The sequence below is a fragment of the Thalassophryne amazonica genome, chromosome 4, assembly GCF_902500255.1.
Source record: "Thalassophryne amazonica chromosome 4, fThaAma1.1, whole genome shotgun sequence".
Classification (NCBI taxonomy): domain Eukaryota; kingdom Metazoa; phylum Chordata; class Actinopteri; order Batrachoidiformes; family Batrachoididae; genus Thalassophryne; species Thalassophryne amazonica.
The window spans coordinates 129,818,911-129,835,283 of record NC_047106.1 but is presented as its reverse complement, the minus strand read 5'-3'; the positions used below and the strand labels follow the sequence as shown (position 1 = coordinate 129,835,283).

General features: G+C 43.0%; 1 protein-coding gene across 2 annotated transcripts in view; it reads left to right on the top strand.

Moving 5' to 3' along the window:
- Nucleotides 1–16,373, top strand: part of galnt17 (polypeptide N-acetylgalactosaminyltransferase 17) — a 193,463-nt gene that overhangs the window by 148,983 nt on the left and 28,107 nt on the right. Inside the window, exons 1-5 of one of the 2 annotated variants that reach the window (XM_034168556.1) lie at nt 5,942–6,104; nt 8,705–8,822; nt 10,856–11,041; nt 11,610–11,747; nt 14,251–14,346. In XM_034168556.1, coding sequence (XP_034024447.1) covers nt 6,046–6,104; nt 8,705–8,822; nt 10,856–11,041; nt 11,610–11,747; nt 14,251–14,346 — 597 coding nt within the window. In that variant the 5' untranslated portion in view covers nt 5,942–6,045. Of the gene's footprint in view, nt 1–5,941; nt 6,105–8,704; nt 8,823–10,855; nt 11,042–11,609; nt 11,748–14,250; nt 14,347–16,373 lie in introns of those variants that run through there. The other variant, XM_034168557.1, reaches the window with a different exon arrangement.

The following is a 16,373-nucleotide window of genomic DNA, read 5'->3' as shown; positions in this document are numbered from 1 at the left end:
GGAGGTGAGTCCAACTCCACACAGAGAGACACAGCTCAAAGGTGCACGCAATCAGCAAACACTTCCTGGCTTAAATATATATATATCAATCAGCTTCTCACCCTGCAGGCACGGAACAACTCAGTTCAAATCTCCACTGCAGCAGAAGCTGATTAGACAATTAGCATAACGTGACAGCTCACTAACACAAGGTGTGAGGGACACCAATCCACTGTCATTACTTCATAAAAGTCACCAAAACCAAATTACCTCAGGAAAGTGTGCTGAAGAGCGTGAGACCTCACCCAATCCTCCTTCACAGACTGTGGCGTCAAACCTGGAGCAGTCTCTGCGTCCGTGATGGTGAGATTGTTCTCCTGACGTCGATCTCACACGTCTGCTCACAAGGTCGAGTCTCTGGCAATCACACACTGTGCATTCAAGGTTTAAATGCAGCAATCTCTGATTAAGACAAAATACACCACAGCTGTGAGTCCTGATGACCTGCACGTGATAACAAGCCTCAGGTGTTCAGGGTGAGGTCCTAATGCTCAGCCACTCAGTCCTGAATGCATACCACCTGGTGGGAGAAACAAGAAAACAAAAACCAAGCCAGCCAAACACCCCAGCACACAACACCTTTGACCTGACTGCATTTGACCTTGGAACTCGAGGTCAAACATGACAGTTAGTGAAAAAAGGCAGCATCTGACCTCAGAAATGGTTAGTTTCTGTTAACACCTACACATACATACCACCATAATACATGGGGGACCTCAGCCGAGTACTTGCTTTTTAATATCATCATTGACAAGTTACTGCTATTTAAACTGCGTACTAGGGATGTAACAGTGCATCGCTAACTGATTAAATAAAACTCATTGCAAAAATACCCCCAGCTGTATGAGCATAAAAGTAGGAAAGAGAATGTGACCTTTTGACCTCTTAAAATAGGTCAAGGTTAGCCATCTTTGAAGTTGTCCAAGATCTGTGTCCCAAGAATGTTCCCTGTGAATTTGAAGACCCTGGCAGTAATAGGACTGGACTTATGCTGAGTACAGACAGACAAATGGACGGACGGACGCAAAGCATTCGCAATACATGAAGATCAATATAGACGCATAATGATTTAAAGTGATTCAGATGAAAATTGAACCATGATGCTCTTCACACACACACACACACACACCAGAGACCCAGATGAAGTTACTTTCAGGTGGTTATTCGACAGACATTCAGTGACCATCTGTCCCATCTGTCTAGCGTTGGGACCAGGAGGCAGAGCTGTGGTCTTATACATCTCTCGCAGCTTCTCTCCCCCCTGCCATCCCCCTATTAACCCCATCCCCGTAGAGCCGGTGCCTGCTCCCAGACCACCAATAACTAGCAAAAATCTATTTAAGCATAAAATTCAAAAAGAAAAAATAATATAGCACCTTCAATTGCACCACAGACTAAAACAGTTAAATGTGGTCTATTAAACATTAGGTCTCTTTCTTCTAAGTCCCTGTTGGTAAATGATATAATAATTGATCAACGTATGATTATTCTGCCTAACAGAAACTTGGTTACAGCAGGAATGAATATGTTAGTTTAAATGAGTCAACACCCCCGAGTCACACTAACTGTCAGAATGCTCGTAGCACGGGCCGGGGCGGAGGATTAGCAGCAATCTTCATTCCAGCTTATTAATTAATCAAAAACCTAGACAGAGCTTCTAATTCATTTGAAAGCTTGTCTCTTAGTCTTGTCCATCCAAATTGGAAGTCCCAAAAACCAGTTTTATTTGTTATTATCTATCGTCCACCTGGTCGTTACTGTGAGTTTCTCTGTGAATTTTCAGACCTTTTGTCGACTTAGTGCTTAGCTCAGATAAGATAATTATAGTGGGCGATTTTAACATCCACACAGATGCTGAGAATGACAGCCTCAACACTGCATTTAATCTATTATTAGACTCTATCGGCTTTGCTCAAAAAGTAAATGAGTCCACCCACCACTTTAATCATATTTTAGATCTTGTTCTGACTTATGGTATGGAAATAGAAGACTTAACAGTATCCCTGAAAACTCCCTTTTGTCCTGATCATTTTTTAATAACATTTACATTTACCTGATGGACTACCCTGCAGTGGGGAATAAGTTCATTACACTAGAAGTCTTTCAGAAAGCGCTGTAACTAGGTTTAAGGATATGATTCCTTCTTTATGTTCTCTAATGTCATATACCAACACAGAGCAGAGTAGCTACCTAAACTCTGTAAGGGAGTTAGAGTATCTTGTCAATAGTTTTACATCCTCATTGAAGACAAACTTTGGATGCTGTAGCTCCTCTGAAAAGAGAGCTTTAAATCAGAAGTGTCTGACTCCGTGGTATAACTCACAAACTCGTAGCTTAAAGCAGATAACCCGTAGTTGGAGAGAAATGGCGTCTCACTAATTTAGAAGATCTTCACTTAGCCTGGAAAAAGAGTTTGTTGCTCTATAAGAAAGCCCTTCGTGAAGCTAGGACATCTTTCTACTCATCATTAATTGAAGAAAATAAGAACAACCCCAGGTTTCTTTTCAGCACTGTAGCCAGGCTGACAAAGAGTCAGAGCTCTATTGAGCTGAGTATTCCATTAACTTTAACTAGTAATGACTTCTGACTTTCTTTGCTAACAAAATTTTGACTATTAGAGAAAAAATTACTCATAACCATCCCAAGATGTATCGTTATCTTTGGCTGCTTTCAGTGATGCCGGTATTTGGTTAGACTCTTCTCTCCGATTGTTCTGTCTGAGTTATTTTCATTAGTTACTTCATCCAAACCATCAACATGCTTATTAGACCCCATTCCTGCCAGGCTGCTCAAGGAAGTCCTACCATTATTAATGCTTCAATCTTAAATATGATCAATCTATCTTTGTTAGTTGGTTATGTACCACAGGCCTTTAGGTGGCAGTAATTAACCATTACTTAAAAAGCCATCACTTGACCCAGCTATCTTAGCTAATTATAGGCCAATCTCCAACCTTCCTTTTCTCTCAAAGATTCTTGAGAGGGTAGTTGTAAAACAGCTAACTGATCACCTGCAGAGGAATGGTCCTATTTGAAGAGTTTCAGTCAGTTTTAGAATTCATCATAGTACAGAAACAGCATTAGTGAAGGTTACAAATGATCTTCTTATGGCTTCGGACAGTGGACTTATCTCTGTGCTTGTTCTGTGGACCTCAGTGCTGCTTTTGATACTGTTGACCATAAAATTTTATTACAGAGATTAGAGCATGTCATAGGTTTGAATCATATTTGTCTAATAGATTACAGTTTGTTCATGTAAATGGGGAATCTTCTTCACAGACTAAAGTTAATTATGGAGTTCCACAAGGTTCTGTGCTAGGACCAATTTTATTCACTTTATACATGCTTCCCTTGGGCAGTATTATTAGACGGTATTGCTTAAATTTTCATTGTTACGCAGATGATACCCAGCTTTATCTGTCCATGAAGCCAGAGGATACGCACCAATTAGCTAAACTGCAGGATTGTCTTACAGACATAAAGACATGGATGACCTCTAATTTCCTGCTTTTAAACTCAGATAAAACTGAAGTTATTGTACTTGGCCCCACAAATCTTAGAAGCATGGTGTCTAACCAGATCGTTACTCTGGATGGCATTTCCCTGATCTCTAGTAATACTGTGAGAAATCTTGGAGTTATTTTTGATCAGGATATGTCATTCAAAGCGCATATTAAACAAATATGTAGGACTGCCTTTTTGCATTTACGCAATATCTCTAAAATCAGAAAGGTCTTGTCTCAGAGTGATGCTGAAAAACTAATTCATGCATTTGTTTCCTCTAGGCTGGACTATTGTAATTCATTATTATCAGGTTGTCCTAAAGTTCCCTAAAAAGCCTTCAGTTGGTTCAGAATGCTGCAGCTAGAGTACTGACGGGGACTAGCAGGAGAGAGCATATCTCACCCGTGTTGGCCTCCCTTCATTGGCTTCCTGTTAATGCTAGAATAGAATTTAAAATTCTTCTTCTTACTTATAAGGTTTTGAATAATCAGGTCCCATCTTATCTTAGGGACTTCGTAGTACCATATTACCCCATTAGAGCGCTTCGCTCTCAGACTGCGGGCTTACTTGTAGTTCCTAGGGTTTGTAAGAGTAGAATGGGAGGCAGAGCCTTCAGCTTTCAGGCTCCTCTCCTGTGGAACCAGCTCCCAATTCAGATCAGGGAGACAGATACCCTCTCTACTTTTAAGATTAGGCTTAAAACTTTCCTTTTCGCTAAGGCTTATAGTTAGGGCTGGATCGGGTGACCCTGGACCATCCCTTGGTTATGTTGCTTTAGACGTAGACTGTGTTTCATAATTATTGTATGGCTTTGCCTTGCAATGTGGAGTGCCTTGGGGCAACTGTTTGTTGTGATTTGGCGCTATACAAGAAAAAAGTTGATTGATTGATTGATCTGTCGAAACACCAGCATGAAACCAACTTCACAGCGGGACGTCGTAGCTCTTTGTGGTCTTTGTGGTGACCAGCTTTAACACTGGTTTCAGGAAAAGCCACATTGAATTCCAACGCTGTCCAACTGGGTGATACAGATGATATTTTCGAGCATCATTGATGTGAAATGTGAAGATGTAAACCAAACATGTTAAGTGATAAACGCTGCATTATTTGTTTGACTGAAGCTGGGCCAAGCCAGCCTCCAATCAGAATGCATCTTTTTAATCATCTGGTGGTTTTGAACCAATGTACAATGAGAAAAAAACAGCATTTGTATTGATATTATATTTTATAGGGAAAAAATGATTTGTTTTTATTTCTCAAGTCAGAGGTGTGGCAGCATACGAGGTCTGTCAAAGTATAGGTCCTTTTTATTTTTTTCAAAAACTATATGGATTTCATTCATATGTTTTTACGTCAGACATGCTTGAACCCTCGTGCGCATGCGTAAGTTTTTCCACGTCTGTCTGTGACGTCATTCGCCTGTGAGCACTCCTTGTGGGAGGAGTCGTCCAGCCCCTCGTCGGAATTCCTTTGTCTGAGAAGTTGCTGAGAGACTGGCGCTTTGTTTATCAAAATTTTTTCTAAACCTGTGAGACACATCGAAGTGGACACGGTTCGAAAAATTAAGCTGGTTTTCGGTGAAAATTTTAACGGCTGATGAGAGATTTTGAGGTGATACTGTCGCTTTAAGGACTTCAAGAAGTCACAAAAGCTGGAGTTTTAAACCTAACCAGACCCCTCCTACTGAGAGGCAGACGGCTATAGGCTAGTGACTAAACAATAGTTAACTAAATGCTCTAGTTAGCACACTCCTAATGACAGGGCAGCTGTCCCCCCTAATGATGGGATGGACGCCTCTCCTGATGGCTCCCTTGATGACTCTGCTGATGACGTGAATGACTCATTACCATGAACAAAAGACTGAAACTGCTTGACCTGAGTACCCCATTGTAAACAGGGGATAAAGCGTGTCTCAGACCCCCTCCCCGGTTAAGGCTGGGTTTCAAACCGGGGAGGGGGTCTGAGACACGCTTTATCCCCTGTTTACAATGGGGTACTCAGGTCAAAGCAGTTTCAGTCTTTTGTTCATGGTAATGAGGTATTGTTTAGTCACTAGCCTATAGCTGTCTGCCTTTCGGTAGGAGGGGTCTGGTTAGGTTTAAAACTCCAGCTTTTGTGACTTCTTGATTATCTTCTCTACAAGAGTCAAGACAGAAGTCAGACCACCAGAGCAAGAATTTTAGCTGAGGAAGCTTCTGCGATTTGAAGCGAAACATCCTCGCATCAAGCAACCCAGTCCAGTCGAAGATTCAAGCTTCTCTACTATGGAAACCACCTGGACAACTGAGAGCCTACACAGAAACATCTGAAAGTATCCTTTGTTCTTGAGTTTGTGTATGTAATATGTGGGTTTATATTTTGTCAGGGCTGAGCCAGTTCTGGCCAGAATCAAAGAAGACCACACGAGGATCATTTGCCATCCATCGACAATATCAAGCATGAAACTTTTGAGCTTGAGTCCTACGGTAACTCAGCTCATGGCTACAACTGGGAGCTGTGGTGCATGTACATTAGTCCACCCAAACAGTGGCTGGATGAAGGGGACATGTCTGCCCCAATCAGGTAGGTTGATTGACAAGCACACAGTTAGATGAAGTCATTCATCAACACACACTTGGGCAATGACAGAGACACCTGCAGAGGCGTGATTGGGAGAAACAGCCTCCCCAATCTAGACTCAAGTGGACATTTGTTATTGGACGTCTGTGCTAGTCACAGACTGTCCGTCGCGAACACCGTGTTCGAACATAAGGATGCTCATAAATGTACATGGTACCAGAATACCCTATGCTGAAAGTCAATGATCAATTTTGTGATCGTATCATCTGATCTGATGCTGCATGTTCTGGATACTCGGGTGAAGAGAGGGTCAGAGCTGTGAACTGATCACCATCTGGTAGTGAGTTGGATCAGAGGGTGGGGGAGGAATTTGGACAGACCTGGTAAGCCCAAAAGGTGAACTCTTAATGTCTGCAGGAGCCCACTATCGATAGATCTTCAATTCACACCTCTAGTGGACCTTTTCTGGCATTGCTGTGGAGGTTGGTGGCATTGAATGGGCGATGTTCAGAGCTTCCATTGCTGAAGCTGCAGTGGAGGTCTTGGGTATCTCAAGGGGCAGCAACCCTTGAACACCATGGTGGACACCGGTGGTCAGGGAAGTTGTCAGGTACCAACAGGCCTGATGGGTGGCAGCCTCTGCTGTGATGGAGGCAAAGCAGTGGGTGTGGGAGGAGTTTGGAGCAACCATGGAGAAGGACTTTCGGTCGGCACCAGGGTGCTTCTGGCTGACCTTGAGGGACCTCAGGAGAGGAAAATGTGGAACCATCCAAGCTATTTACAGTAAGGATGGGACTCTGTTGATCTCAAATGAGGAGGTAATCGGGCGCTTGGAAGGAACACTTTGAGGATATCCTGCAACAGATTGGAGCCCCCTCTATAGTAGGGGCAGAGCTGGAATCATCGTCAAATTCCCTGCTGGAAGTCACTGAGGCAGTCAAACAACTCTGCAGTGGCAAGGCCCCGGGGGTTAGTGAGATCCGTCCAGAAATGCAGAAGGCTCTGAGTGTGAAGGGATTGCCTTGGATGAGACGTCTCTTCAACATTGTGTGGCGGTCTGGGACAGTGCCTAAGGCAGAGGTCTCAAACCAGTTCCAGAAAGGGCCGAGAGGGTACAGGCTTTCTGTGCAACAACCCACTCCAGCAGGTGATTTCACTGATTAACTGATTTCACCTGTTCAAAGTGATGTTAATCAGTGAAATCACCTGCTGGAGTGGGTGGTTGCACAGAAAACCTGCACCCTCTCAGCCCTTTCTGGAACCAGTTTGAGACCTCTGGCCTAAGGAGTGGCAAACTGAGTTGGTGGTCCCCATATTTAAAAAAGGGGACCAAAGAGTGTGTGCCAATTACAAGGGCCTTACACTACTCAGCCTCCCTGGTAAAGTCTACTCCAGGGTGTTGGAAAGGAGGGTTTGGCCGATGGTCGAACCTCTGATTGAAGAGGAACATTGTGGGTTCCGTCTTGGTCGTGGAACAAGCAACCAACTCTTCACTCTCACAAGGACCCTGGAGGGTGCCTGGGAGTATGCCCATGCAGTCTACATGTGTTTTGTGGACTTGGAGAAGGCATATGATCAGTAACCCGGGAGATACTGTGGGAGGTGCTGTGGGAGTATGGAGTGAGGGGGTTCACGAGTGAGGGGACAATGGAGACTTACACTTCATTGCTGGAGAATCGGTGCAGCAGGTACAGTGTTGCATTCGCTCTACTGTACACTTGTGATGAAAAGGGACCTAAGCCAAAAGTTGAAGCCCTCCCTAGGGTGGTGTTCCAGGTATGTCCATCTGGTTGGAGACCCCAGGGAAGACCCAGGACTAGGTGGAGAGATTATATCTCCACACTGGTCTGGAAACCCCTCGGTATCTGCCAATCAGAGGTGGTTAGTGTGGCCCAGGACAGGGAGGTTTGCGGTCCCCTGCCGGAGCTGTTGCTAGATGTAGATGGTCAGCTCACATCTAGGAGCGTACACTGGTGCCACACGTCATCACAAACACTGTGGGTCTTGGATGTCAACCACCTAGGCGGACAACCGATTTATCCTCATCTGTCTGCTGCAGCCACATGGAAGGTGGGTCTCCCCTTGGACTTTTCCATCCGCTAGGGCCTTCAATACTGAAGCATCTGTGTGCTAAATCATGCCCAGAGGAAGGCACCACATGTCCAAAATTAGGTATCCCCTCATAATGCAAGTGACACTCTTCATCTTAGTCTTTATAAGGTAACCAAGTATTGAAGAGTTAATTAAATTTTATAGGAGTTCTGTGTTAAAAATGTTCACATTCAGGATGAAGTGACTTCACTTGCAACAACAAACCTCAATAATAATACATAGGAAGCACAATATTTAGAATAGATTTGATTAAATGTACCTAATGGTTTTGCACGTGGCTGCACATTGTGTGACTATATATGTGTTACTTAATATGTGGGTAATTCTACAATAACAGAATTACAGTCAATTTTTAATGGTAAGCTAAAATATAGCCAGATTTTGCTATCATTGTAATTCAGATACTGCAGAATTGCTAATGTATTGTCAGGTCATTAGTGCATCTATCTGTTATTTTTATTCTTATTATTTATTTTTTTGCCTTGCCACAGGACACCTGCCATGATCGGCTGTTCTTTTGTGGTCCACCGTAACTTTTTCGGGCACCTCGGCCTGTTTGACCCAGGCATGGATGTCTATGGAGGGGAGAACATCGAACTGGGCATGAGGGTTCGTGTGTCATTGTTCAGTCTTGTTATTTGTATATTTTCTGGAGTATAACTCATGGTTTTTGAGAGGTCCTAAGACTTATAATCTAGTGCAATTTACATACTTACGTAATAGAACACCTATTTACAGTATATAAGACTTTACCAGGAAGCAGAGCACTAAACAAAATAAAATCAAATAATAAAAACTACACAACAACAATGCACAAAAATTCCAAATTAAAGATCTGATAACAAAGAAACAAGTTGCAACTTATACTCCAGTGTGAGTTATATATGTTTTTTTTTTCATTAACAAGAGGAGAGACAACCTGAACAAGAGTCTCAGGTTGTCCTTCCTCTTCCACAGCGACGCCTTTGTATTGTGTGCAGAATGTGATTTTGCATTTTCTTGTTGAAATGTGTGTGAATGTCCCTGAAAAATATGTCCTCTTAAAGGCAGTATATATTGCTCTAAAATCTTAATGCACTTTGCTGCATTAAAGCTGCCATCACAGAAGTGTAAAGTACATTTTCCAAGGATGTTGACACAGCCCCATATCATGACAGACCCTGACTTCTGAACTTGTTGCTAATAACAGTCTACATGGTCCTTTTTGTCCTTGGTCTAGAGCATACAGCATCTATTTATTCCAAAAAAGATCTAGAATATTGGTCTGTCTGACAACAATACCTGTCCATTGCACTGGCAGCACCCCTACTCTACATTTGATGGCCAGGTCTGCACCCAATACAACTTCCCTCACCACATTCCTACCAGCATGTTGAAGCCATTGTCTCTTGTTTAGTGACTGACACATCTCCATAGATCAGTGGTGTCCAAACTATTCCAAAAGGGCCAAGAGGCTGCAGGTTTTCTTTGCAGCCACTGACGCTAGCAGGTGATTTCACTGAAGAACAACCCTTTGAGCAGATGGGATGAGTTCAACAGGTTATGATCTCATGAAGTTGATGAACTCATGAACTATCCCACCAATCACTGATTTTCGTTCTCCTACAAAGTTATTGGCATCACCAAACATCTCTATCCATCAAAGCCAGGCCAAGAACCCACAGACGTAATGTCCCTGCTCAGATTAGTGAATGCATTGACAAGTTCAACATTTTCATTGCATACAGATACTTCTGATGACCAAGTCCAGGAAGTCAGTGAATGTCTGGATCTTGGTTTTGAAGTAACACAATCACAAACCCACACACTGTGATTCCTCACTCAGCTTGTCTAGTGCTGCAGTCAGGGTATCCCTTGATTCTGCAAAGATCACAGCATAATCTATGAAGTTAAGGTCAGTAAACCTTTCCTCGCCACCAAAAGCACATAACCTGCTGGTGTCCTCAACCATACCCAACACTGAGTCCATGCAAACATTGAACAGCAATAGGAGCCAAAATACATCCTTGAGAATGAGACTCTGCCCTGCTCTGTACACCACTCACAGTATCTTGTGTATCGGCTGGCTATGATGTCCAACAACTTCTTGGGATGCCATGAATTCTTATGGTGTCCCAGAGAGCAGTCAAATCAACTGAGTGAACCACTTTGCAAAAGTAAACATAGAGGTAAAATGCAGTCGATGGTTGACTTCTTGGTTGTGAAATCAGATTGTTGTGGTCACAGAGTGGCAAATAACTGGAATTGAATCATGTTAAGAATAATCCTTGCAAGCACCTTTCCCTGTGTAGAGAGCAGTGTAATACCCTATAGTTTTTGCAATCCAGGCAATCACCCTTTCCTTTCCAGAAAGACAGTAAGTAATTTCTTAATAATCTCACCAACATTTGGTGCGTCACAGTTGACTGGAGAATCAACCACAAGAACCCTGAAACTGGAGATGTCTAATGTCCCAGCAAGAGGATAAGCCTTAAACAATTCCCAGGATTACTTCATACAAAACAGAATTATGCAATTGTTTAAAGTGCATATATATAGATACCATATCTCCTGAGCTTCCCTTTTACTCTACCAGTCTTTGCCTTTCTCATAGACTGTGACTTTTGGGTAATTGTCAGTTTTGTGATGCCATCTTCTTGCAGGTGTGGTTGTGTGGAGGCAGTATGGAGGTGCTGCCATGCTCCAGAGTCGCTCATGTTGCACGAACAAAGAAGCCCTACCACAATGACATTGGTATCCACACACGACGTAATGCCCTGCGTGTGGCCGAAGTCTGGATGGATGAGTACAAATCCCATGTCTATCTTGCATGGGGCATCCCTATGGAGGTGACTGACTTGTTCTGGCATGTGCCTAATGTTTCACCATGTTCTAAAGATTTGTTCAGTGCTAAAATACCAAAATATGCATTTGCATGATAAACATTTAATGACATAAAACTAGAGTTGGTGGGTACATGGCTTAGTGGATAGTTCTGTTGCTCCACAGCAAGAAGGTCCTGTGGTCACTTCCTGTTGAGTCTTTTCTATGTGACGTTTTGTGGGTTCCCTCTGAGTGCTCCGGTTTCCTCCCACTTCCATTGACATGTGGAGTAAGTGAATTAGTGACCAGGTGTGCTGATAGTTTGAATGTGTAGGCTGTGATATGTGGGTTTGTGTGGATGTTTTTTTATTATTATTAATGAATACCCAAAATATGGGACAAGAGGGTGCCCACTTTCACCTGGCTGCTAACAAATGGTTACTTTCAAGAAGTGAAGATGATCCAGTTGTCTGCCTGGGTGGTTGCTATCCAGGACCCGATGTGATGGTGCCACGAGCATGCACTGGTGCCTGAAGAGAAAATATCATATTTGGGCAATGAGTACTTCCTGACGAGTCTCTTGTGCTCTCACAGAACCATGGTATCGATTACGGAGATGTCTCTGAGAGGATTGCACTGAGGAAGCGATTGCAGTGTAAGAACTTTGGGTGGTACCTCAACCATGTTTACCCAGAGATGAGGAAGTACAATAACACCCTGTTCTATGGAGAGGTGAGTCAGCAGGCATATTGACATGATGAAATATGAAGCTTGGAAATATACTGCAATTACGCTGATAGCAACGCAACACAGATCTATCAGATGTAGGCAGTTCTCAGAAACTGAGAGGCTGTGCAAGAAGGAGACCAGTGAGATCAAACCATCAAGACCTAAACAAATCTGAAGGCGCAAAAGGGTTCTCTGGCTGTGATTTCATTTAAAAATTACTTACATAAAAGTGAACATTTCTATTTGAGAAACATAATCAAGTAAAAGTTTAAAAAGGACTTACCGGTAGTTAATATGAGCGACAGGTTAATGTGATACAGTCAGTTGCCCAGTTCTGGATCACTTTTTTGAAAGTTCTGCTATACGGAGCCATAATGCAACTGAATATCCTTTATTGTGTATTGTTGTATTGGGTATTTGGATGTTATCTAGCTGAAAAAGTCCGGATGGGGTAGCCCTTCTACTTAAAGTGTGAAGCCACATTATGTGTGGTGCAAATATTTGCCGGAAATGGATCACTTTGCCCGGTTCTGGATCACGACACTCTGTGTCACTTTGGGGTCATTCCTGGCATCTGGCTGGAGCCCTTCTAATGCAGAATGATACAGACTGTGCCCGAGAATGTGTTTTGAACACAAAATGATATAAATTATACTTACTAAATGAGAATTTACTTGGTTTCGAAAGGCACTGTTATACGTTTTTACGAGCAAAAAATGAAGTATGGAAGTGAGATTTCTCCCGAATTTTATTTATATATATATATATATATATATATATATATATATATATATATATATATATATATATATATATATATATAAGACAACAACTGTTATGATTATTTATTAGAAAGTGGAAGAAACACAAGATGACTGTCAATCTCCCTCAGTCTGGGATTCCATGCAAAATCTCACTTTGTGGGATAAAGATGATTCTGAGAAAGCGCAGAACTACACAGGAGGACCTGGTCAATGACCTGAAGAGAGCTGGGACCACAGTCACAAAGATTACATTAGTAACACATGATGCTGTCATGGTTTAAAATCCTGCAGACCAGCAAGGTCCCCCTGCTCAAGCCAGCACATGTCCAGGCCCGTTTGAAGTTCACCAGTGACCATCTGGATGATCCAGAGGAGGCATGGGAGAAGGTCATGTGATCAGATGAGACCAGAATAGAGTTTTTTGGAATCAACTCCACCGACCATGTTTAGAGGATGAGAACAACCCCAAGAAAACCATCCCAACCGTGAAGCATGGGGGTGGAAACATCATACTCTGGGGGTGCTCTTCTGCAAAGGGGACAGGACGACTGCACCGTATTGAAGGGAGGATGGATGGGGTCATGTATTGCAAGATTTTGACAAAGAACCTCCTTCCCTCAGTAAGAGCATTGAAGATGGGTCATGGCTGAGTCTTCCAGCATGACAATGACCCCAAACACGCAGCCAGGGCAACTAAGGAGGGGCTCCGTAAGAAGCATTTCAAGGTCCTGGAGTGGCCTGGCCAGTCTCCAGACCTGAACTCAACAGAAAATCTTTGGAGGGACCTGAAACTCCAAACCTGAAAGATTTGGAGAAGATCTGTGTGGAGGAATGGACCAAAATCCCTGCTGTAGTGTGCAAACCTGGTGAAAAACTACAGGAAACGTTTGACCTCTGTAATTGCAAACAAAGGCTACTGTACCAAATATTAACATTGATTTTCACAGGTGTTGAAATACTTATTTGCAGCAGTAACATACAAATAAATTATTAAAAAATCATACATTGTGATTTCCGGATTTTTTTATTTTATTTTTTTTTTAGATTATGTCTCTCACAGTGGACATGCACCTAAGATGAAAATTTCAGAACCCTCGATGATTTCTAAGTGGGAGAACTTGCAAAATCGCAGGGTGTTCAAATACTTATTTTCCTCACTGTATGCTACAGTATCCTGAAATAAACACCAGCACCAACAGTCTTCAGGATCAATATACTTTATTACTTCCTTCTTTTTTCTGTTCATTTCTAACCTGGTCTCATGGCAAGTCGTGCTTCAGCAGCACGAAATATACATTAATCTATTGGTTTGTGATGTTGTGAGGAAAAGCGCCTCATTTTTGTCAAGGCAGCACAAATTCATGCTAATTCATTCCGTGATGATAGGGTTGGGGGTGGGAGTAGGGTTAGGAATAGTGAGTTAAAAAAAGCTCTGTCACGAAAATTTGACTCATTTCGTCACAGGAGCACGAAAAAAAAAAGTGAGACTGGGCTGTCATTTCAGTCTAATTTTTGCTTAGCATCCCACAGTCCATCTCCTCTGTCCACTTAAGCAGAATCTTGGGGCAGTAAACCCCTCAAGCAGATGCCCATTTTCTGCTTTTGAGTTTATTTTTGTTCCATGTTGTAAATGTGTCAAAGTAAAAAACACATAAATATTAAATTTAATCATTGTTTAAAAATGAGTAAATTCGTTTTTTTTTTTTTCTTGAATTGTTTTCTTTGCCACATTTTGATTTCAGACCCGTAACTCCAAAGCGAGCCACCTGTGTCTGGATCAGGGGCCTAAGGAGAACAACACAGCCATCCTACACCCCTGCCATGGATGGAGTCCTCAGGTAGACCACACATATTCAAAAACTGGTGTGCATATGGGACAACATTTCCAGCTGTGTTTCTCACAGAGACTCAGCTGGCTTTCACCATTAATGATAAAACAAACAATGTACTGTAGCCTGTATACTGTATACTGAACGTCATCATGGCCATCCCTTGATGGCAATGAAGATTGTCTCTTGATTGATTCCTAGAAGGGATGGTGGATGTGGAGATGAATGAACAGGCCCAGTCCTGATGCACACTCTTTCTGACAGATGCTGCACGTGGTTGCTGTGGGAAGCTTCTGTCGGTCAGGAACTTTCCTTCTTTCTCCTCTTCTCCGGTCTGCATTTCTTTTGAAGACTTCCACCCCCATGTGGAACTTTGCTTGCCAGTTGGCTCGACCCCTAGCTTGTTCTTTCTGTGTCTTCCAGTCAATGGAGCGGCTCTTGAACATTTGGTCCTTGTAACATTTCTTCTCCCCTCCTCTGGACCGTTTTCCTTTGCTCAGCTGAGAGTAGAAGATCAGTTTGGGAAGTCAGCTGTCATCCATCCTAACAACATGACCCACCCACTGAAGCTGGTTCTGGATGATGACACACTCGATGCTCTGGAGTTTGGCTTCAGCCACGACGCTGATGTTGGTACAGTACTCTTCCAACTTGATGCAGAGGATACTCCTCAGGCAGTGTTGGTAGAATTGCTTGAGGGTCTTCAGGTGGCAGCGGTAAGTGCCCCAGGTTTCAAAGTTGTACAGTAGGATTGGCATGACAACTGCTTTGTAGATGAGGATTTTTGTTTCATCTCAAGAGTCTCTGCTGTTGAAAACATGGGTGTGAAACCCTTTGAAGGCAGTTCCTGCACACTTGAGTCAGTGTTGGATCTCGTCATCGATGTCAGCGTTTGATCACACATGGCTTCCCAGGTATGGAAAATGGGTCACTTTCTCCATAACCTGTCCATGCAGTTTCACAGCAGGAACCATTTGATTGACCATATTGGACGGAAGCTGACAAAGGATCTTTGCCTTCTTCAGGTTGATGGGAAGGCCAAGCTTGATGTAGGGTCATCAAAGGTTTCAAGGATTTTCTGAAGACCTTCTTCCATAAAGGATGGCATGCTGTTGTCATTGGCATACTGGGCATCCAGGAGAAATGTGGTGGTGATTTTCTTCTGGGCTCTGTTGGCTCAGGTTGAAGATATTTCCATCCATTCTCTTCAGTGTCAGTTAATGGTGGCACCTTGTCCTTGATCAGGTGAAGGATTGTTGCCACGAAGATGATGAAGAGTATAGGGGTAATGGTGCAGCCCTGCTTTACTTCTGAATGAACATTGTGCCATTTACCAGAACTTTGGCAAACATGTCGTCATCAAGAAGCCCCAGGATCTTGATGAATTTCTCCAGATATCCCATTTTGCTCAGGATCTTCCACAGAAGTGGGCGTAATATGCCGTTGAACACTTTTTTCAAATCAGTGAAGGTGAGATACAGTGGTTGGTGTTGCTCTTGGCACTTTTCGTGCAATTAGCGGACAATGAAGATCGTGTCTGTTGTCCCTCTTGATGGTTGCAAGCCACTCTGGGTTTCAGGGAGGGTGTTTTCTGTTAGTGGTGTCAGACAGTTGTTGGCAATCCATGCAAGAACCTTTCCTGTGGCAGACAGTGAGGAGATTCTGCAATGGTTTCCACAGTCACATTTGTGTCCTTTACGCTTATAGATGTTGACAATCAATGAGTCTTTCAAATCTTCTGGTATTTCTTCTTGAGTCCAGATTTTGATGATGAGTTGATGCACTTCGCACTGGATGAAGGGACCTACTTCTTTAGAGACCTCAAGAGGAATATTGTCTTCCCTGGGTGCTTTGTTCTTCCGCGAATTCCTCCGCACGTCTGTCTCAATGTGCCAAAAAAGTGCTGATGTCCACGTCTTTTCACAATTCCTGTGCTAGTCAGACGACGTCCCGGATAAAACACAGCGTCCAGTTTGGAAATGAACGGCACATTCCACTGTTACAGGAGTTTTTGTCATGGAAAGAGGAGCGGAGTC